General features: G+C 40.6%; 1 protein-coding gene across 4 annotated transcripts in view; it reads left to right on the forward strand.

Moving 5' to 3' along the window:
- Ntrk3 (neurotrophic receptor tyrosine kinase 3) overlaps positions 1-22,998 on the forward strand; it is a 372,046-nt gene extending 349,048 nt beyond the window's left edge. For 2 of the 4 annotated variants that reach the window (XM_028879200.2, XM_028879202.2), the window contains 3 exons: positions 4,077-4,118; positions 8,975-9,133; positions 14,644-22,998. In XM_028879200.2, the coding sequence (XP_028735033.1) occupies positions 4,077-4,118; positions 8,975-9,133; positions 14,644-14,829 (387 nt within the window). In that variant the 3' untranslated portion in view covers positions 14,830-22,998. The remainder of the gene's footprint in view (positions 1-4,076; positions 4,119-8,974; positions 9,134-14,643) is intronic. The other 2 variants (XM_028879201.2, XM_028879203.2) reach the window with 1 other exon arrangement.
- Positions 22,999-23,254: the final 256 nt, after the last annotated feature.

Raw genomic sequence — 23,254 nt, forward strand, 5'->3', positions numbered from 1 at the left:
TGAAGTGACCCATGGGAATATAATGAATTAATCCAGAAGGTGAGAAGTTGGTAGGTCAAATGACCCAAGAAGAATATGAGAGCAAAGACAACAATAGATTGAGACATGAAGAAACATCGCTGAATTAATCAGACTTTAAAAGAGTGCTTTCTTTTGCACACACACATGCACAGGCATGCAAAACAAACAAACAAACAAACAAAAAAAAAACCAAACCAAAACAAAAAACACTGAGTGGCATTTGATGCTAAGGAATTGATGGTATTTTGGTAATTCTTCAACATATTAGAAAAGAGCCTTGGCCGGTCGTTGGTGGCGCATGCCTTTAATCCCAGCACTCGGGAGGCAGAGCCAGGTGGATCGCTGTGAGTTCGAGGCCAGCCTGGGCTACCAAGTGAGCTCCAGGAAAGGCGCAAAGCTACACAGAGAAACCCTGTCTCAAAAAACCAAAAAAAAAAAAAAAAAAGCCATTGTCTCATTTCTGTTATTCAAACAAATGTAGCTTCCAGTTTGCCTCTCCCTTTGAGTCTAATTGAGTGCTTCTCAGAGTTTATCTGTAAAAGACACCATAGAAACTCTCATAGGGTTTTATAAGTAGCAAATCTATCACAGTGTTAAGGTGGTTTATTTTGCAGCTATTCAAGTCTTGGTCCCTGCAGAATGAAAGCATCTCTAGGCCATATGGAGAGGAACTCCAGTGGTGCAACCCATTAGCGTGTGGTACTTACATGATGATATGGCAATGTGTGGGCATCATGAGTGTCATACGTCTTTACTCACAATTGTATAATCCACTGGATTTGTGGAAAATCCCAGGTTTCTGTGTTTTAACAAGTATGGCAGACATTCCTGAGAGGTGATTATAGATATGAGTCCTATTTTTTTTTTTTTAGTAAGAAGGCTGAAGCTCAGTCAAGATAAATTATTTGCCCAAGGATCTATAGATAGAAGAAAATAGAGCTCTGTTCACTGAGGAAAACTGTAGCTACCAGGTCTTTTTGCTTTGGGCCACACTCACAGGTAGAACACATTGGGAAAGCATTGGAGGACAGAGCAAGAGCTTTGTGGTACACAGGACAGTGAACTCATTCATACCCTTTAGAGGAAGGGAGAGACCAGATGGGAGGAGGAGGAAAGAGAAAGGGGGCAATGGGATACAGTTGGCATTCCCATGTGGATCTGGAATCTTGAGTTGCCAGCTTTAGAAAAGAAAAACACAAGATACTTTGTTATAGTGGAGCTTCAGACAAACCCACGTTCTTAGTTATGCATGTGTCCTGTGTAGTATTCATGGCTATAACTTAGTTGTTTTAAATTTAAATTCATCTGGGTATCTTGCACTTTTATCCACAGCCTTCCTGATATGGAAGTGACACCATGAGAGCCTTTAGCACCGTTTTAATGGGTAATGGGTCAAGTGCACCCCACTGCAAAGGAACAGAGTTACCAGGAAGCTGCTTAGACAGAAGGTCCAGAGGAGATTTCCTTGCTTTGTGTAGGTTTGGGAACAGTTGATGACTTTCCTTATAGCTCCTTAGCTGATGAATGACTTCAGAATGCATATCTGAAGCTTGAGTTGCTCACCTACCTGGTATCTTTACTAGGAGTCTATTCCTTCAAAATCTTAATGGTTTCTGGGTTTAAAGAGAATTTTCTGTAGATAGTGTGACTCATACTGTCTCATGTTCATCCTCATATGTCTAAAATGATGGTTTTCATGGGGAACAGACTTAATAATTAAAGAAGATTCATATTCTTAAGTCAACCTACATGGTGGTCTAAGAAGCAAAGAATCCCAATGAATCCTGCACAGACTGAGGGACAGAAACAAAAGAACAGGTCTTAGGGACCCATGACCACCTAATTTCTATAGACTAACATCTAAACCCAATGAGCAAAGCCTCTCCTAAGCAATTCCTCCTTCTGCATTTCCTAATTCCCAACTTCGTTGATCATGCAGATGTGGAAGAGAGGACAGAGGAAAGGAGTGATGGGGCAGTGGAAGGCGTCCTACAGCAGACAGGGGCTTCTTCCCTAGCAATTCATTCCAAGTTTTGTTTTCCTACATTTTTTTTCTAGAATCATTCTTCAGCATGTTTCCTGGACCTTATTAGTTTATGTTACCCCCTTTTCAGGGTTTTGTTTTATCGTTGTGAATTATTAGACCACTACTTGTCCCAGACTGAGTCTTCTAGTTATGCTGGAAGGAAATCAATATGGGTTCTTATGGACAATAAAGGAAGTTACATTTACTATAATTGTCCAGGAATATGTGAAGATGTATACAGTGAGCAATTATTGTATCATGTGTACATCTCCACACTTAGTGATACCTAGTAGGTTTTTGTATCCATGATTCTGAGGAAGCCTTGTTGTTTAATTCATATTTTGAAATTGAAGAAACTTAAGTTCATAAAGGCTAAGTACTCATCAAAAATCATACCAAAATTTAGGGTTTCTTGACTTCCAATTTTTGCTGGTTTTGCCATGTTATCGACTTTACTCCTGGAGGAATGTAGTATAAATTTCACCCACATTGGTGCTGCTACTCCATGAAAGTCTTCTGAAGGGAGCCCCTGTGACTAGTTAATGTTCTGACAGTTGTCTGCTCAAACACTTAGGCTCATCATGGTTTACACCCAGCACTCTTGAATTTCTTCTTTTCTGAACACAGATATTTCAATTTAAAACTTTCTCTGTATTGTATATATATATATATATAAAAAACCCACCAACTGAGACACATACTAGCATCAAATGGAGGGTTCCATTATTTAAAATTATATACCCAGAGTGATGTATTGGTACATCACTGATTTCTGTTTGTTTTCACTCAAGAGACCAGATGAGACAAACCATTCTAGCATATTCTATCACAAACATACTTATTTTCCAAAACTGATATTTTTATGTGTACTTATGTCTGCTGGTTTCTGTCTGTCTAGTCAAATGTTTGTGTTTGATTTTATCTTGGAATTTTAAAATGTAATACCCAATCATTGTAAAAATTCACACACTATAGAAATATATATACTAAAATCTGGAACTTCCTTACTTCTGTCTCTATAGAAAACTATTGGTTTAGTAGCTTCTGGACCCTTTCATATCATTCACTAAATTACACACTATTACTATATATTTGCTTATGTTTATGTATTTCCAGTTTTACATAAATGATAATGGCAAACTATTTATGAACGAGCTGTATTTTACTACATTTATTGTCCTGCAGATACCTAACATATCAGTATATGCAGCATTTTTACATTCTGTTATAGTCATCATATATACCTTTAAAAATGAATATATTCTGCCTCCTTTAGAAACAACAAAAAAGGGCCTTGAACCAAATAATTTTACCTACACACAAGACAATATTCTTGAACTACTTCTGAAGTGAAGTCGATGGATTCCAGGGCTCTTGCAATGTCAGTGTGGACAGATAAAGCAAAGACTGTGCCCTCAGAAGCAGATTCCAGTCCCACCATTGGCATCAGAGCATCAGGTCTCACACCCCCAACATCAGATAGCAACCGTTCTTTTCCCTTTTTATCAAATGTCATTAAAATCCATGTCTCTGCTCTTTGACTTGGCATCTCTCCATTCGTTTGTGGCCATTTGTAGCTATTTTGTGGCTCGTCTGCTCTTAGTCTTGACTCATCTGTCTGTCCGTTTGCTTATCTACCTATCATATGGATTTTAATTCCTTGTCTGTCCCAGCACTGGGGAGGCAGAGGCAGAAGGACTTCTGCCAGCTTGAGGCAAGCCTGGTTTACACAAGACTTCCAGGCCAGCCTGGGGCTGCTTAGCAAGACTATTTTACAAAAAAAATTATTATTATTATTAATGATTATAATAATTTGTCTTTTACATATGTTGCAGGTATTTCTGTCATTTGTCTTTTAATTATGAATTTTGTCTTTGATATTTAATTTTACAAAATTGTGTCTATAAATTATATCCTTTATGACTTTTTAAGTGTATATCAAGTAGGAAGGTCTTCTGCTCCTGAGGTTATACAAATACCTTTGTAAGTTTTCTTCTAATATTCTTATTGTTTTGTTTTTTATGTTTAGCTCTTTAATCCATCTGGAAATGATTTTTGTATATGGTGTGAGGTAGGTATCTAAGTGTATTTTTTAAATGATTAGTTCATTGTCCCAACACTTTAATTACTAACCCATCATTTCATATATTAAACTCTAGTATTTATACATGGTTCTGTTTCCAGGCTTTCTATTTTGTTACACTAATATATTGTCTATCCCTATGCTAAACACAGGGTATTCATTACGTAGTGCAATAAAATGTCTTACTATCTGATAAAACAAATCCCCATCATCGTTCTAGCTCAAGTCTTTAATTAAGCAATCACTACTCTAGATAAAGTTGAATTCATTTTGTCAGTTTCCATAACCCATTCCATAGGAGGTTTTAAATTTTATATTGCACTCAAATTTTACATTGTATTTTAAGAATGAATGAGAGACTTATTCCACCAAACCTTTTTTTAGAGAAAATGATAAAAACTTTGCATTTATGTTGGTCCTCTTTCGTGTCCTTTTACCTGAACAGACCTATACATCTGAAGCCAAGTTATGTCTCAGATTGTTAAGTGCTTTGTTGGTATTATGCAATTTTATTTTCAATTCTTTTTTGAGTTACTATGGTATTGTTAGTATAGTGTGGCTATTGTGTTCCTATATGGGTATCTTACAGAGCTACCAAAGTTTCAATTTCTTTTTAGTTAATTGTTTTGTATAACATGCTGTTCCCAGACAACAGACAATTTTGATTCTTCTGTTTCAACATTTTATTATGTATTTACTTTTTAAAATAGATATTTTATTAATTCTTTGAGAACTCTTCATATCATGTGTTGTGGTCATATTTGTGCCCTGTAACTCCTCCCACACTTATTCCACCTCTCTACTCCTCAAACTTTGTCTTCCTTTTTTAATTTTAATAACTCGTAGATTGACTTTGTTTCTGGTAGTGTGTTCATCCACCAAATCTCCATGACGCCTCAGTCAGGAGTCGGGGCTCATGAACTTCTCCCCCCTTCATGCTAGAATGCTGATGCTTGGTCTTGTGCAGGCAAGCACAGCAGCTGGGAGTTCATGCGTGCCTCATTCCTGTAATGGCCAGAAGACACTGTTTTGCTCTGGTCATCCCTGACCTCTGGCTCTTACAATCTTTTCTCCCCCTCTTCTTAGTGGTCCCTGAATCTTGAGGAAGGGGTGTGATACAGATGGCTAAGCTCTCAAAGGCACTTATTCTCTGCAGGTTGACCAGTTACTAGTTTCTGTGTTAAGTACCAGTCGCTGCATGAGGAGACTTCTTTGATGAGGTTTGAGAGCAGCACTAATTTAGGCATAGAGAGATATGTATTTAGAGGCCATTTTGGTATTATATCCATTTAACAAAATAATTACTTTGTTGCATTGCCTAGGATTTCCTGGACAGTTTCACAGAATCAAGGAAATGATGTCCCTTTTGTGCTTCTTAGGTTTTTCAGACTTTGTGACATTTATCTCATTAAATAAAAGTTTTCTTCCTTACTCATAGATTAGGAATTTCAATCGGAAAACAGTACTAAAAAACTTTAGTATCTTTTGGAAGAATGATTTTTTCCTTTCTTTATTTTTTAATTAGACAAATGGAACAGTAGATTTCCTAAGGTTGTTATTATTTTGGTACATTTTGAATATGATACAATAAGTTATTCGGATTTGGTAATTTTATTTAGAATAGAAATGGCTATATCAGTACATATAGATAAAATCTCTTTACCTGTATTTATATGTTTGAGGCTCTGTGTTGTTAGACCAGTTCTGCTTTTAGAGAAATTTAAGCCACAGAGAATGGTTTGAGAAAGTATTTATGCTTTTTACATTGGAAAAATACAGATTAGAAAGCCTTAGTTGACTTCACAAATAAGACTGCCTTTTTATTTTTATCCTATGTCTATTTTATTTGCTATAATTTTAATATTTGTTCTCAAATTTTCTACATTTTTTCAGATTTTCATTAATATTTTCCAGTAAATCAGTCACTAAACTTGCATTTTAAAAATTGATGATTTTTAATTTTAGCATTTTACAGTTTTTTCTTCTATGTTGCTTATTAACCTTGCCAACGATTTTTGTAACTTTGGAAGACAAGCAATTCATTATGTAGATCAAGCAAGAGTTTTGTCTTTTTCATCTCTGTTTGTTTGGATTTATACCAAATCAGTTTTGTTTTTAAATTTTATCTTTTTGTTTATTCCTTATTATTCTCTATGTACTTTTTAGGGTTTTATTTCCTTTCCTAGTTTGGTTATATATTAATTATTCTAAAACTACTTAAATTCTACATATTTTTCTAAAGATTACCTCAGTTATATTCCATAGGATTCAATGAATAAGACTTGAGTTCATACTACAAAAATACTTTTAAATATTATTATTTTAATTGCTCCCAATGAACCTTTTAATAGATTACTCCTTTGCTGTTATTTATAGTTTGCTTTATTTGGTATGGAAAATGTTTCTTGTTCTTACCTTGTATTCATTTTTTCTTTGAAATTTCAGATGTTCTTTGAGGTTTAATATGTAATTGAAGTGTGTAAATTTAAAAAAATTAGCATGTATTAGTTTTCCATTGTGGTGGCTTCATCAGATTTTATATTTTATATTTTGTTTTTTATATGTGTAAAATCTCTGTATATTTCACATAGTGCTATTGTTTTATCTGAGTACACAAGTTCATAATTATCATAATGGTGCATTTCTTCAACTTTATATAAAACATTCAACTTGGAATAAACATGACAAGCCTTTTTAAATATTAAGTTGCAACATTCAGGGTTTTTCAATGTCACATGAGAAAAAACACAAAATGTCTAAAAAGAAATTAATAAAGGAAATTTAATTGGCCATACACATCTGCACAGTGAATATGCATGCTAGCTTGTATGCATATGTATATGTGCGTAGTATGTGTACATATGGCTGATTATGTTTGATTTTTATTCCATGTACTTTCACTGTTTTATTTTCAATATTTTCTGTAATTTTGTTTTAATTACAGCTTTTCTAAATAATGTGAACCACTGATTTTTTTTTAACCTAAATTTTCCTCCCATGTTCGAGGTAGTAATAACACATTTATGCTTACTGTCCACAAGTTTTAGAGTTCACTTCTGTTTTGTAATTCTTGTTCATTAATGCTGCTCGCCCCCTTTGTGGTATTTTGTGTAAGATGAGAGATTTTGATGTTGTGTTCCTGCAACTGGTTAGGAAGCTGAATGTCGTACTTTTCATTCTTCTAGAAGCTGCTTTAAGTTTTCTGCAAGCATATTTAAGTGTAAATTGTTATGATCAATAATCAATTGGTATCTATGAGTGCTTTTCTCTCCTCTCTTAATGATAAAGTCTTTATTGGGCTTTTAATTATTTCCAGATCTACTATTCTCTCCACTTATGTTTAAGATTATGTGGAAATTTCATTCCCAATAATTAGGTTAGCAGTAGCAGCAGTGGTACTATTAACATTATTGGTAATATTATTTACTTTGCTTCCATTTTATAGGAAGCCCTTATTCGTTATTGCATTACCTTTAGCCACCAAATTAGCAAGCATTATTTAGATTTTAATTGCATTCTTGTGGTGTATCTGCTCTATTGTTGTGAAATTCAAGTCATAGCATATCTTACGTTCCTTTTTTTTCTATTCTTCTAGTATCATCCTTTGTCAATTTCTGGTGACTTTGCTTTTACTTTATTTTCTTTGAAAACCTGTGTGTAGTGAAGAGTCCTGATCTTTGCTTCCCAGGTGGAAACATCTTGCGTTGTCCTTACAGCTGACACAAAGCTATGCTGATTTCAGAAGTCTCAGGTTTTTAGTGATTTTTCTACACATCCAGAAGACTGGTTTTTTCTAGGATGTTTCCAGGAGAAGATACACACTACCCTTTTAGATATGAGGTTTTCATCTCTTTTGCCATCTGCTTTCCAATGCTCACTGTTGATGTCCACCCAACTGGTCCATCAGGGAAAGATGACTGTGTTAACAGTTTATTAGGACACATACACAGAATTCCTTTCTTTTCTAACCAACAGCAAGCACTTTCATAACAAATTTCACGCATTAGCTGAAAGGTCCAACTTCTGATGTTCTGCTTAGTAATGATGAAGTTCCTTCCTGAGTTTTGAATCGTGTTGTGAATTTTCTTTCATGTGTGCTAATATCTCTAACCCAGTGGTAGTAAATATTTATGCGGTTTTCCTCTCAGTCATATTGCAAACGTTTGCCCTTCTCAGTGGCTTTCTCTTACTCTTGACTCTCATACGTAAACACACAAATAGCCAGTTTCTCTTCAGGCTAATTTTAAAGACTATATCCTGTGATGTATCTTACTAAGCATTTTGAAGACTATTCTTTTTATCCATCCAATTTCTTATTAACAAATGGGCTTAGAGGCTTCAAGAATTCTCCATCCAACATGAAGCATGGATCCCAAGTTGTGATGAGAAATATGAGAGCAGAAATTAATAATCTACAGATTAGATGTCCATAGTGTATTTTTGTGCCTTGATCACCTTTGTCCAGGTGTCTGACTCAATGCCTGTGGCCACTATTATACTTGGAGGCTCACACCAGTAATTCTCCTGGCTTCCTCCTGGAGTTTTCTTTAAGAAACATTTTAAGATTTTATTCTAGTATCAGACTCTTATTTCTCTCTCACTTTTAGTTTTCATGCTCAGTGTTAAGAAGTCTGCCTTCTTCCCTCAGGTCTGACCTATAGCTGCTTTCAATATAATGTTCACTGATGTTGGCATCTCCATTCACCTATGAATTCAGGTTGCCTAAAGCATGGCCACATTAGGATCCAATGCATGGAGGGTACATTTATATAAGAAAGGTAGAGACTTCTGGTTGATTCTGTCTATTTGGTAACTTTATGTGCCTCTGTCTTTACCCGTTTTAGGTGGGAGGACACACTATGCTCCCCATCCGCTGGATGCCTCCTGAAAGCATCATGTACCGGAAGTTCACCACAGAGAGTGATGTGTGGAGCTTTGGGGTTATCCTTTGGGAGATCTTTACCTATGGAAAGCAACCATGGTTCCAGCTCTCCAACACAGAGGTAACAAAGGGACTGGTCAGGATCTGGTTTGGGGGAAGGCTGATAATAGAGATCACAGAGCAGGAATTGCATGTAGTGTACAAAGAGCTGGGCTATGGAGGGAGCAGAGTGGATGTAGGAAAAACCAGGAGGAAAATCTTAGTGGAGGAAAGATTGTAACTAAAGAAAATGGGTATAACTGTCAAAAGAGCATGAACCGGAAGTCTAAATGGAGACACGAGTCAGGGTTCTGTTTGTTCTGCTACACATAAAAATAAAAATATTCCATAAATGTGCAAATATGCAATCTTGTTAACTGGTGGCACCAAGGCCTCACAGAGAAGTATTGAGAGCCCTGGTGCAAGGACCCATTTAATACAAGTTCTCCTCTTTTCCTAAAAGACATAATTTGTTTTATTTTTTATTTGGATGTATTCAATATTGTGAATAAATATTAAATTATAATTAAAAAAATAAGAACATTTCACTAAGACAGAAAGTGAAAACAAAGAGCAGCTGAGAGGTGTTCTATTGTGACATCTTGTGGAAACACCCCCTGCTTATGTCTACAAAGGCTTGAGCTACCCCAGGCACAGAGACACATGGATCCCTAATTGACTGAAAAGGCCAATTTCAGAGTTATGTGCAGATGTTCAAGAGTAAAATAAACCAATGACAGCACAGTAATAGATACTTAAAATATTTTCATAATTGTAATTTATAATGAGCTAAAGTAGTAGATAATGCATTTTAACAGTAACTAACAATTATCAATAGGCATTTTTCTAAGCACCTTAGGTGCAGTAACAGTAATTTTCACAAAAACACCTCTTGAGCTTTTGGACAAGGAAAGGGGGGGCGTTATTTGGCATCTTGGAAGAGACTGGGTGTCTTAGAGTACTAGAGAAGGAGATGACTTGGCTTGTGGTTTTAGGAGTTTTCTATTTCTAAATGACACTGAGATACATCTCAAGTACGTGCAGAATGTAGCCATGTTGAGCCAGAGATTCCTCACGGTCAGCATGGTGTGGGGCTCCTCAGCAGCTGACTTACAGAAATGCCAGCTTTTTGGTACTCTTCTTTCTTGTTTTGAAATCATCAACACTGAAACCTTTTTATATTAAAATCTCATTCGAATACTCAAAAAAGTATTTTTCACTTAGAAGCTATGTTCATTTCCATTCCTCTATGTCCTGACCTGAAATTTAATTGAATTTCAGAGACCAAAGAAATAAGGCTGGGGATGTGGCTCAGTTGGTAGAATACTTGCCTAATGTGCATGAAGCCCTTGATCTCCTGTGCTACATAAATCAGGCATGGTGACACTGTCTGTAATCCCTGCCCACAGGAGATAGAGGTGGTAGGATCAGGAGGCCAAGGTCATCCTTTGCTACATGTAGGTTTGAGGACAGCCTAGCTCAAGTGAGACCTTGTCTCAAAACAAAACAAGGCATTTCTTTTTATCTGTGATATCTTACTATGCAGGTATACTCAATGGGACCTGACCTCAATTTCCAAAGTAAAACAAAGTAGAACAAGCACTTTGGTGGACTTACAGACTAAGGAAAGAGTGTATATAGAAGCTATTTGTTGTGGTGGGTTTTATTTAAATTGGTACTGTTTTCCTAGGGGTGGGACACACACATTTGCACATATAAATACATGTATATGAACTTATATTCATGTAAATACACACATGCATGCATCTGGGCACAACCTCTGTGGTATTTGGTAACCAAAGAAAGAAGAGTCCCTGGATGGATGTGCTGTTGGTGTTAGCAGAATCTTGTCATGGATCCCTAAGATGGCTAGAGCAGCTGATGGGGTGCTTGTGGCCTCTTCAAAGATGGTAGGGCCCTACCCTTGAAAGCAGGCTTTCTTACCTCAACTACTTCCCTTGCTCCATCCACAGCAGCAACAGCAGCAGCTAGGTACTGGCAATCACTGGTGATGGGCTTAACTGTGGAAGTCTACAGCCTGGGTGGTTCTGCTTTAGAGAAGATACCAGTGGGTGCTGTAGCTAGAGTTTTCCTGCTTTGCCCACAGTCAGGACAAATCTCTGTCACCCGCCAGTCCCACAGCCGCTCAGACCCAACCAAGTAAACACACAGACTTATATTGCTTACAAACTGTATGGCCGTGGCAGGCTTCTTGCTAACTGTTCTTATATCTTAAATTAATCCATTTCTATAAATCTATACCTTGCCACATGGCTTGTGGCTTACCGGTGTCTTCACATGCGGCTTGTCATGGTGACGGCTGGCAGTTTCCCTGACTCAGCCTTCTGCTTCCCAGAACTCTCCTCTCTCCTTGTCCCACCTACTTCCTGCCTGGCCACTGGCCAATCAGTGTTATATTTATTGACAAATCAGAGCAATTTGACATACAGACCATCCCAGAGCAGGGTGCCTTTGATCTAAGCATAAGCAGCAGCTATTGCAGTTTGAACTGAACCCTTCTTCACGAAGGTAGAGAGGGTAGAGGTGAAAATGGGGAGAGGTGTGATACCATGGTAATTATAGCAGCCAGAGACTTACCAGGTTAGCAAGGAAGCAATCCCAATGTGCCATCACAGACTCCACAGTGAGTGGGAAGAGAGAGGGGCCAGCACAGTGAAGGCCATTCCAGGTCAGAGAAATGGGAGGTACCCAGACACTGGGGAGAAGGCCCTGCTCTGCAGGATGCAGCGATAGAGGGGCAAGGAGAAAAGGACAAAGAGCAGAAGAGGGAAACAGGGGAAGAAAGGAAGAGAGGGGTGTTCTCACCCAACAAAATACATGCTAATGGGGAAGAGAGGGCAAACATTTGCTCAGACACCAGACTACAGGAAACTCTTGTTTGCTTTTTTATCATCACAATCAAACTTCAAATGTAGAAACTGAAGCTTGAGGTAACTTGCTTGAAGTCGCACAGTGCTAAAGTTAGATAGAAGTTAAAAGAAACCTGAAAATTAGATGAAATTTTGAAAAATTCACATATTTCAGTTTCAGTAAAGAAATGTCTGGCCTCCCAGAAGAGCCCAGGGGGACTGTTAGGAGTTGATACAATGTAGTGTCCTGGATGGAATCCTGGAATATAAAGGAGAAGAGGTTAAAAGCTAAGGAAATGTGGATAAACTATGGCATTTGGCTGGTAATGGATTAACCAAATGCAGTGTGTGCTATCCTAATAGCAGGCAGATGGCAGCTCATAATGGGAACCATACATAATTTTCTCCATTTTTCTTTGAACAAAACTTTTTTTAAAAGAGTTTATTCCCTTGCTATTGTGAACAATGCACTCATAACCATAGATGTGCAAGTGTCTGTGGTGGGATGTAAGCCCTCTAGGTAGATGCCTGGAAGTGGTGTGGCTGGGCCATCTGGTGACAATGCTTTTCGATTCTTGAAAACCATCCATGTTGATTTCTAGCCTGGCTCACAATGTTTGTCAGTTTGCGTACACAGAAGAGTGAGTGTGGGATTTAGGGTATGAAGCTAGAAAGGGGGTGATGGGAGGGAAAAAGAGGCACCAGGGGAAACCTACATGAGGACACGTGAGACGTGAGAGCAGAAAGGACGGTGTGGAGGGGGCAGAAGTGTAGAGAGTGGTATCAGGGGAGGGACAGAAAATGATACGAAGAGAATTAACAAAACCAAAGAAAACCAAAATGCCAGGATGAAGCTTCATACTGCATTTTCTAATTAGAAAATAAAGTCTAGTGTTAAAATTAAGGAAAAAATGGGGGAAATGCGGTATTACAAGTGAGAATACACTCAAAGCACAATATACTTGTATTAAAATGTCCTTATGTAACGCAGTACTGTGTAGAACGGCTACACACCAATGGGAAAGTAAATAGTTCTTTTAAAATGTATCTGGACTGTGAGTGTAGATAAGTAGTACAGAAATGGCCTACTCTTGAGGCCCTGGGTTCAATTCCCAGCATTTAAAAGGAAATGTGTTTGAGTGATTGGAATGGAGCTGGAAAGAACGTGCCTGGGTCTCCTGCACCTTGCAGCCATCCCTTCAGTAGAGTACATTTTTTTTTTCCTTGCTGCACTGGTTCCTTCTGGAACTCCAGATCCCAGTCTTACAGACGAGGGTGGCGAGATCCTCTGAGGTTAATTGACTTGAAGTGGCTGGTCACCCAGGTAGCAGTGACTCTAGCAGCTCACAAAGAGCTATGGGCAGCGGAGGAAAGTCGGGAGCAGGAGAAGTGCTCTTCGCCAGGGAAGAGCACCAATTGGCTGCCAAATGGTCAGCCCTGAAGACACACATTCAAATAATGTTATACGAACTGAGAAGATTATATTTAGGAATATATCTGTATATCTGTATACATATATGTATCTATATGCATATAATACCAACTGATGGAAGAAGAGGCCATGAATTTGAGTGAGATTGGGGAGGGGTAGATGGGAGTTTTGCAGAGAGGAAAGGGAAGGGAGAAATGTTGTAGTTATAGTAGAATTTTAAAAGTGCATATCAATAAAATACTTCGCAAAAAAATCTTAAAAGAAATGAGACAGGTGATTCACTGCAGAGAGGAGGGTAGACTTTGCTGAGCAAAGGTCCTATGCTCAGAAGCAAGTAGGATGGTTTGCACAGAGGCTGTGGCTGGGAGAAGAGCTTGTTACAAATGGGAACCAGTGGCTAAAGGATGGATCAGTGGACAGAGCACTTGCTGTACCAGCATGGCGACTGGAGTTCAGATCCACAGAACCCAGACAACACAGGCAAGCAGGTGTGGCAGCTGCCTGAAATCTGAGCAGAAGGCAGGCACAGCTGGCTACAGGAGTCACTGGAAATGGTGAGTTCCAGGTTTAGGGAGAGACTGCCTCAATCGAGACAGTGGTATTCAAGCAAGGAAGGCACACAAATTCAACTGTGGGTCTCTACAATGCATATATACACACACATTCCTGCCCAATTACTCTCTCATGTGAACCCACACAAACACACATGTGTCAACATGCAAACACATGCACAGATGCATAACACATATATTCACAGTTAGATGAAAATAAATGGCAACTAAGAGGAGACAGGTATATAGGAAGTAGACAGGTATGCAGGGAGCATACAGGTATGTAGGGAGCAGGCAAACAGAGCTCTATAAGGGGTTTTCAAAATCACAGAAGCTAAGAGGTGGAGAAAGGGTGGTCTGGATCCAATTTCTATAACAAGGTAGGAGAGGAATGCTACTCAGGCAATCCAGATGTTAACCAGGACTACAGAACTGTGAAATAAAAAGGATAGGTACCAGTGTGGAGTGGAGTCAGGGTCCATGTGCTCTGGCCCAGCAGGTCCAGCACAGAGAGCAGCAATGAGATCCACCTGCACCATTCATCACCCCTGCAACATCTGCCTAGGCAGAGAAGAAAAGTAGGGCTGCCTCCTAACCTGGCTGTCAGCCTGTGTGTGTGGCTCTGTGTGTTTACTCTGATGAGTAAAGCTAATGTCTGTTACTAGGTAGGAGTCCCAGGACCAAGGATGAGCTTTGAATGAACTTCTGGATATAACTTCTTTATTCTTTGCTCTCTCAGGTCATTGAGTGCATCACCCAAGGCCGTGTCTTGGAGAGACCCCGAGTCTGCCCAAAAGAGGTATATGACGTCATGCTGGGGTGCTGGCAGAGGGAACCCCAACAGCGGCTGAATATTAAGGAGATCTACAAAATCCTCCATGCTTTGGGGAAGGCCACCCCAATCTACCTGGACATTCTCGGCTAGTGTGACTGGTGGCCAAGCATTTATACTCTGTTGCCTCCTCTCTCCCTGCCTCATATCCACTTTTTCCTCATCTCAACTCCTTTCTTCCATCTTTGACTGAACCGAACATCTTCATATAAACTCAAGTGCCTGCTACACATACAACACTGAATTTAAAAAAACAAAACAAAAACAAAAACAAAAGAAAGAAACCCTGTAAGGCAGTTTGACATATATATTTATATATATAACTATCTATCTATCTATATCTACAGAGAATTACCTTCTCTAATACATAGAGACGCTGCTGATACAGAAAACCATAAGACATTAACAACTGAGAACATTTTAAATATTATTATTAACACAAATGAAATTCCCTTGACTTAAGCTGTAGCCCATGCTTCTTCAGCTCTGGCTTTTCAGAGCTCTTCGTCTTGACTGGCAGAGAGAGAGAGAGAGGATGGGAGGAGGCATGGTGGTGTACAATCATCAATGCACATGAGTGATCCCTTGATGATGCTTGGCAAGGAAACAATTCTGGAAGTCCAGGCCCTTTGGAAACATCTCTGGTCTGCCTTGACCTTTGCCTCTAGTCTTTTCCTCCTCGTTGGGACAATTTTCTAATTTGTCCATTCTACAAAATATACAGTCCTGATGCTTTTGGGAATCGATGACGACACCTACGAGCAAATACTGAACAAATACCAACACCAGATCACTCAAGAGCAAAGCCATCCACGAGCCACTTAAACACCGAATAAGTCAGGGTGGGGGACTCCGGGAAGAGCAAACCCCAACCTTCTAGATGTAAATCACCCTCAAGTTCCTTCCTAGGTTTGGACAGGTTTGATCCTCTGAACCTGAAGAACTGGACTTGATGGATTTTAAGGACCGAACCGAGGAACTAAAAACCACTGAAGTCTGGATCCTCTCGAGGCACTGCCTCTCATCTTTCCATCGCTGGGAGGACTCTGGCCCGTCCTTTCACTTTCAGGTCCTTGGGAGTCTGGAGGTTTAAAGTCCACATTCTCTAGTGTCATCTGCTGATGTGGACACAGCAGGCTTCAGGGTATTTGCTTATTGGCTTGTAGATCATAATTAGGCACCCCATTGGGTCTCATTTCTTATCTTGCTTCCCCCATATCCTGAGGTTCTATCAAGTCCTGGGTAAACCCAATTGCCAGGGAAGGAATCCAGGTGAGAGCCCGAGGCATGTGTGTTTCAAGAAGTCAGACCCTGGCACTGGCAAAAGCCAGCAGAGGAGAATCTACTTGGCACCTGTGCTGGGCCCTTGGCATTCTCCTCACGTTTTAAGCCCTTGGAAGGATTGATGCATCTGCCTTTGAGCTGCTGTGAAAAAGGCGGGGACTGAGAAATCTCTTTGTGGGCTGAGTGTGTGTGGGAGGTGGCCAGTGTGGTGCGGCAGCTGAAGCTTCTCTGGAAGATGTCCAATGAGTGACCAGTGCCACAAACTTGGCATCTTAATGAGGACCAAGAGCTGCTGACCAGGGAGTGACAAGGAAGCATCTGGGCTGGGGCCAGTCCCCCAGGCCTGAGCTCCCAGGGAATCACTGACTTCCCACCTATGCTGCTGAGGACTGCAAGAGAGAAGGTCTCTGGACAGCTCTCAGACACAACAATGAAATGCCCCCAGGGAGTCAAGAGCCTGGCCACACCGAGCCACCCTGCTGAGGAGGAGGGGATGCGTCCTTCTTAGGGTATCAGTCTCTCCAACTCATCCCAAGCACAGAGCTACCTAACAGACGTTTTTTCCTACCAGAAGCTCCCAGGAGTCACGGACTATCACTTTCCTTTCCAGCTGAAGAAACTGTCTACAGCCTGGATACCCTGGCCAGCCCAAGGCAGCTGAAGTATGGCAACTCCGTGGCGGATTTAGGACTGGATTATGTGTTTGTGGTTTTACTTTTTTTTTTTTTTAAAAAAAAATACCAACAAATGTTTTTATTCAAATAGAAAAGAGCTGTGCTCAGATTGTAGCCATGGTTGGGATTCAGGTATCAGCAAGCCTGCTTAGCTGGACTGGGGAGAGAGTTGGGCTAACTAGGAATTCAGTGTGGAACTTCTTACTCTGCTGGGTACCTGGCCCCTGAGGACATCAGGGAAAAGCTCTTTGGATTGTTCCCTTCAAAAGAACTCTTTGCTATTCTGTGGCAATTACTTCTTTATTACTCCTCGAATCAGTCCACCTGAGGCTTTGGTCTCTGCTGGGGAGACGAACATTGGGTGGAAGTTTCCATTCCAGTTTTAATCTGGATAACTAAGGGGGAGACATTCAGGCAAGGAATGACTGGGTGGGGTGAGGAGAAAGTGTTTTCTAGTTAGAAGTGATGTTCCCAGATCTAAAGGCTTTGGGGCAGAGGGTGGCGTGCTGGAAGAAGTAGAGAACTGAAGGAGTTTAGAGCCTTAATGGGATAGTTGGGAGAAGGGACAAGACTGAACTTGCTCAAGTGTCCTTGTGTTAGTTCCATGAGCTTCCACATTGGCATCAGGGGCACCTCCCCTCAATGCCCTCCATTATCAGCTGCCTGTGTGACAGTAAGAGAGAGGGCAATGGAGTTAGGAGGGATGCAGAACGGGACCAACCTTCTTACTATCCTGGCAACCTCTCTGTGTAGATTTTTACATGTGGACCTTGGAAAGCTGGAGAAAGGGCTCAAGGTACTTTGGAGGGTAAGAACATGCAGAACAGCCTTTGGATAGTGAAGTGTATTCTAGGGCTTTGGAGTATGCAGAGTGTCTTACTCCTCCTGTACTGGCACAGGACATAGACGACTCACTTCACTGTGTCATGCTTTCCTTATGTGCAAACTAAGGGGTACCCTTATTACGTCCCCATCCTATTCTAGCTCTGAATTTTTAGCTTCTAACAGCACGGGGTCACTGTGTCACTTTTTTTTATCAGCATCACTCTGGGATGCCTAGAAAATTCTCCTTTGGCCTTGCACGAGCAGAATGCGGTTGTCTCTGAGGACATACTGTACTTGGGCTGGGGTTGGTTCCAGTAAGTCAGTCTGATCCTCTTTTCCCCCTACGTCACAACATGCAAGAATTTAAAGTGTCTAAGACTACTTCAGACTGAGGTGAGGGGGGCACTCTGTCTCATTCCCTACCCCAGCCTTCCCCTAGATCAGAAAATTGTTATTGGTGGTTTATTTATTTATTATTTATTTATTTATTTTGGAAAGAATCTAATGTGGTCGGTCCAATGAGTCTAGAATTGACATCCCATGAGCCCATGTAGCCACTGCCACCTGCTCCATCCGGCTTTCTACATAAACACATCTACACCTTTGAAGGCCATGCCAAATTGATTTAGCCCTTAGCTTGAAGTTAACTTGACTGTGAGCACTTATGAATGTTCCAGGGAACCCATGCTCATCTCTGTGCCCTGTCCCTGTCACCTGGGCCACTCCTGGACTAACAATGGGTGACTTGGATATCCATTGTAGAGCAGGGTGTCATGGCCAAGGGTTCTTTTAGTTATTTGCTTTGGGCATGAGCTTGATGCTCATTTCTGACTTACTTCGGCTCTTAACTGTGAGTGGTTGTCAAGGGTCACTAAGCGTTCGCTAGTCAATCGACAAAGGACTTTGGGCTTCCTCCACTCAGCAGATCATGCACAAGTTATTCCCAGAGAAGGCTTTTCACTGGAGGTGGAGAGCCTCCATTTTTTTCTGGGCGTGAGCTGAACAGTGTTGGTCATCTCTGGTGACGCTTACCTGGTGGAACACACTAGTGCAAGTACTTCTGGTGCTAACTAGGACAGAAACCAGCACCCAGTGAAGAGCTTCAAAACAGAAGTAGGGTGAGTCAGCCATGCCAGAAGAGCACTGCATACAGCCGAAAGACCCCTGAGAGCCCTGCCTCTGTGCTTGGCTACGTGTGATGTGATTTGGGCTAAATCAGCATTTCTTTGATTATCAGTCTTCCCGCCTGAGATACATGGGGTTAAACTAGGTGGACCCTTAGTGTCTACTTAGTTTGAAAGGCTATTTTAAGTCCCATCTACGCCTCTATTCTAAGGTTGTTTGCTAGAAATGACAGATGAAAATGGAAGGAAGGCAAGGAGGGAAAGGAACAAAAAAATTACTGTTGACAAAAACCGACCATGAAAGGAAAGGAAAGAGTATTTAGTGGCTGGTATGGTTGAGGGACCCTGGTGCAGGATCCAGGTACACAAGTTGGGGAGTCGGTATTTGTGTTCTTCAGGGGAGTCTACCCTTCCCTACCAGCCATCTTCCCGACTTCACATGCCCACATTGGCAGAAATGAGTCTGGAATATGGAGACAGTCCTGCCCACCTCCCATGAAAAGCAAGTAGTAATCTGGACTCTGGGTCCGGAAACCAATAGATTTTTATATATACATGCTTTCTCTTTTACGTCGCAAAATAAGACTGGTGGCATATTTTTTCCCTTTTCTGAACCAAACAGCAGCAGTAATATCTTTATACTTACCTGAGAGTTTTTGCAAACTTTGCAATTCTTTGCTTCCAGGGGAGCATAGAAATATTTGTAGATGATCAGTCAATGAAACCAGATTCCATGAGTCCCATGAGACAACCTCAAACTCCAGTGTCTGCTTTGGTTGGGCACCAACCTGCTAAAATGCACAAGGTGTTTACCTCAAAGCTAAAAATGTCACCTTGAGCTCAGACCCTGTGAGCTGTAGTCACTCAATATGATTTTATTTCTTCAAGATTCACATGTATTTGGTACCAAATAAATTGTTTCAACCAATACTTAACAGGGCTGGAAGGGGAGTTCCAAGTTTGGGCATCATTATTAAACACATCAGTTTGGACTTCAGAACCTGTTGGAGGATTGCTCGAATATTACCAGGGAAGCATTCCTTTTCAGTTCTAGTCATATGCACATCATGTGTTCTAACTATCCACTCGATGCTCACAGAGTCACAAAAGCCTCCCTGGAATCAGCAAATCAGTGCAGTTTGGGATGCTCTTTGTACCTTATGTTTCTCCTGGATGAGAACTGCAGAGGTGGACTGGCCTTGGAGATATTCAGGAACGTCCCGAAGGGAAACTGGTTATCTCATAAAGTTTGATCATCTGATGCTCCCCATACTAAATTATATTGACAATAACATCCGAACATCTCAACATCATCCCTCCTGGTTTTCTGATAACTCATCATGCAGAAACCCTTTCTACTTACATGTTGTTTGGGATTTGGTATTGGAGTTACGGGGGGGGGGGGGGGAGCGCACAGATGGAACCTCCTCCAGGAGGGAAGAGAGGACCTGAGAGGAAAGCAGCCAATTGTGCTGTCTCATAGGCACATGTGATGGTGGTGGAGGAGGTGACAATTTGTTTCAATACACTGGGTTGTCCTACCCAGGGCCCTGCATTTTAGCTTCTGAACAGGGTTTCTGTTTTTCTAATGCATTCTCTCCAAATACACGTGTGTGTGTGTGTGTGTGTGTGTGTGTGTGTGTGTGTTGTGTGTGTGTGCAATAAGTTTTTAATGTACCAACAGAGACACCTTTCTATGAGATGTGGACTCCACCTGAGAGAACTCGGAATTCCTTTTCTTTTCCTTCTTGTTAGCAATATTAAATCATATAAAATCATGGGTTTCCTTATGATACTTTCAAATATGTGAATCCTTGGAATTCCTCACCATAATCATAGAATTCAGATTGCCCTTCCTGTGGGTGGCTAGGTTCCAACTTTAAGACAAGGCCTGGTTTGATATTTGCCATAAGAATGCTGTCTTAAACCAGCAAGTAAAATTCCGTCTTTCATACAGAGGTAAGATGGTAAATTCTATTAACTTTTTTTCCTGATCATCCAGGAAGATATGGAACTCCAAGATCTAAGCACAGAGTTTTCAAGAGATATTTATAGTCCACAAGTAGATGCTTTTAATAGAAGATGGATTGAGATAACACAGAAGACAAGGAGCCTACAGAACTCCTACTTCTGAGGTGCTTCCAGGCATTTTGATATTGCTTTCCTTTAGTGTATCTGAGAGGATTCAGTCTTTTCTCATTTTAGGCAGTTGGAATTTAGACCTCTTTCCTGCAAGAATAAAGGTAGTGTGAGAGCCCAGCTAAGCACTGTGTAGTCTAGCATTCCTTTGGATGCAGTTCATCCCCTTAAGTGAGTGAGAAATCACACGTTCAAATCCAAATCTGGTATTTATTATTTCATTTAAGAAGCATTCCTAGGAGTGTGACTTTTAAAAGGAACTAAGTTTATATTCTCTGGAGTAGTAGGACCTACTCAATTTCTCCCCTTGGAGATTAGTCCGTGTTCTGTCTCTATTTCTAAGCTGCCTGACACTTGCCTGGTGCCCTTGCCGCTACTTCTGGACAGGAAGAGAAAGCCTGGTCCAGTACTGTGACTTCTGCTGCCCACAGGAGAGGAGTACATTTCAGTAAAGAGTTTCTTCTTTCTGCTTTTTCATTTCCCCCTTTTTCTGGGTTCGCATTCTCTGGCTTCCATGAGACAGAGGGTCTGGATTCTGACAGTCTGAGAAAGTCATAATATGAGGTGAATCCCAGGACCACAAACAGTTTGGACTTCAAACAGTGAGAAAATTGGCGCCGAATGATTCGGCACACAAGGCAGAAAACTTTCATTTCCTGCAGGCAGGATGGAATTGACTGTTATATTAAGACTTCTGAAGGAGCCCTGCCCTGGAGTAATTTCAGTGCTGTCAGACAATGTTGACATCTAGATTAACCTCTGTGCAGTGAATTTGACTGCACAGCTCATTGAGATGCATGTGGCGTGTCCCTGTAAATCCCATCTGAAACCCTTGGTGGCCCACCCACATCAACCCCCTCTTCCGTCTCCACCTCCTGATCTCACAGTCCATGAACTTTTAGCCTCTGGGAGCAAAGGCACTGTGGCTGGGGTCTGACCCTCAGAAATGGAGTTTTGACCTTTCTGTGAGCATGATATAGTCCTGTCTCATGTTTGCTGCTTGGTCAGAGTGACAGCTCTTGTCACTGTTTTGGTTTTCTCCCAGAGGAGACGGCAAATCAAGGCATGAAAGACATTCCACTCATGACAAACAGTTTTATGACTGATCTAAAAGTGAAATGGTCTGCAGAGGAGCCAAGGGCCCAGAGTTGGTCCATCTGTATGCTTCCAGTCTTTCAGGTTTCAAGAAAACAGCAAATGCAACAAGGTCATGACCACAGATGAGGTGGGTAGGGTCTGGCGGCTGGAAGGACTTGTCTTCTATACAGGTGTTTCCTCTGGTCCTTTTAATAAAGGCATCCCAGACTCCTACTCACCTGGCTGGGATAGCGCCTTGTAGGAAGCTCTGAGCCCTTCTTGCTCATGGCATGATGCCACACTGAGATCCCATAGTTAGATGAAACCTTTCAGATAAGGTGGCCCACATCAAAAGTACATACATATCATGCATCAAAAATTCTGAAAAGGGACCTTCATCTTGGTCCCAGCTACCTCCAGACTCTGCAAAGCTACTCAACATAATCCCAGGCATTTCTGAATACACACCTCAGGACTTTAGAATACCCTGCCCAAATCTGAAGAACAAATTTCTCTGCAGAGTCATTGAATCTGATTCTCATTCAAATTATTTTTCCTTCTTTGCTTCTTTAGTATAAGTAGTGGGGATCTCTTTCTATATTCTCAGATACTTCTTTAGGAAGTTTTTAGCCAAGGACATTGTGTTTATTGACTAAGAAAATAGGTTTCTGGGCTGAGCAATATAGCAGTCACACAGAGGAAATCTTGATGACTTTATTTAAAAGCAATTATCAGAGTTGTGTTTTGTTTTTCTAGCTTCTCAAGCTGATGGAGAACAAACCATATTCACCCTCTCTGTTATTTGTCGTATGTCTTCACTTCCGAATAGAAGTAAGCGCATGCATGCAAATGCCTGGGTAATTCTATTGCGTCTAGACCACAGTGCCCCATTTGTGTTTCTTTCCTTGATCTCAGCGTGTGTGTGCAAATGAGTGCACCACACGTGTGGTTTCCTCACTGTGCCTCATCATTGTTTGTATTAGCAGCACAAAGCCTATGACTTTCTGCATTATGAGTTATTTACAAAGTTGAGGCTCCTTTGATGGAGAAAAAAAATACCCAAGTTCTCAAAATTTTCATACATAAAGACAGGACTCCTCCCTATCTTTTTTTCAAGGTCTAAAAAAAAAAAAAAAAAACACCAAACAGACTGAACCTTGATTCTGATTATCTGTAATTAATTTTCTGGGGGAAGGGGTATCAGATTCATCATAAATATTATGTGTAAAGATAAATGTGAATGAGTTTACGCTGACTATTGACCTAACCATTGGCTATAAAACTCAAGTGTTCTAGTGGAACTGTGGCATGCAGTCCTTGGGACACAAGAAGAGAGCTGAGTTAGGAGCTGAGAGGCTGGATTATAGGGCGTTTGTCTGGGCACCTGAGTGAATA

This window comes from Peromyscus leucopus, chromosome 1 (genome assembly GCF_004664715.2).
Source record: "Peromyscus leucopus breed LL Stock chromosome 1, UCI_PerLeu_2.1, whole genome shotgun sequence".
Taxonomy (NCBI): domain Eukaryota; kingdom Metazoa; phylum Chordata; class Mammalia; order Rodentia; family Cricetidae; genus Peromyscus; species Peromyscus leucopus.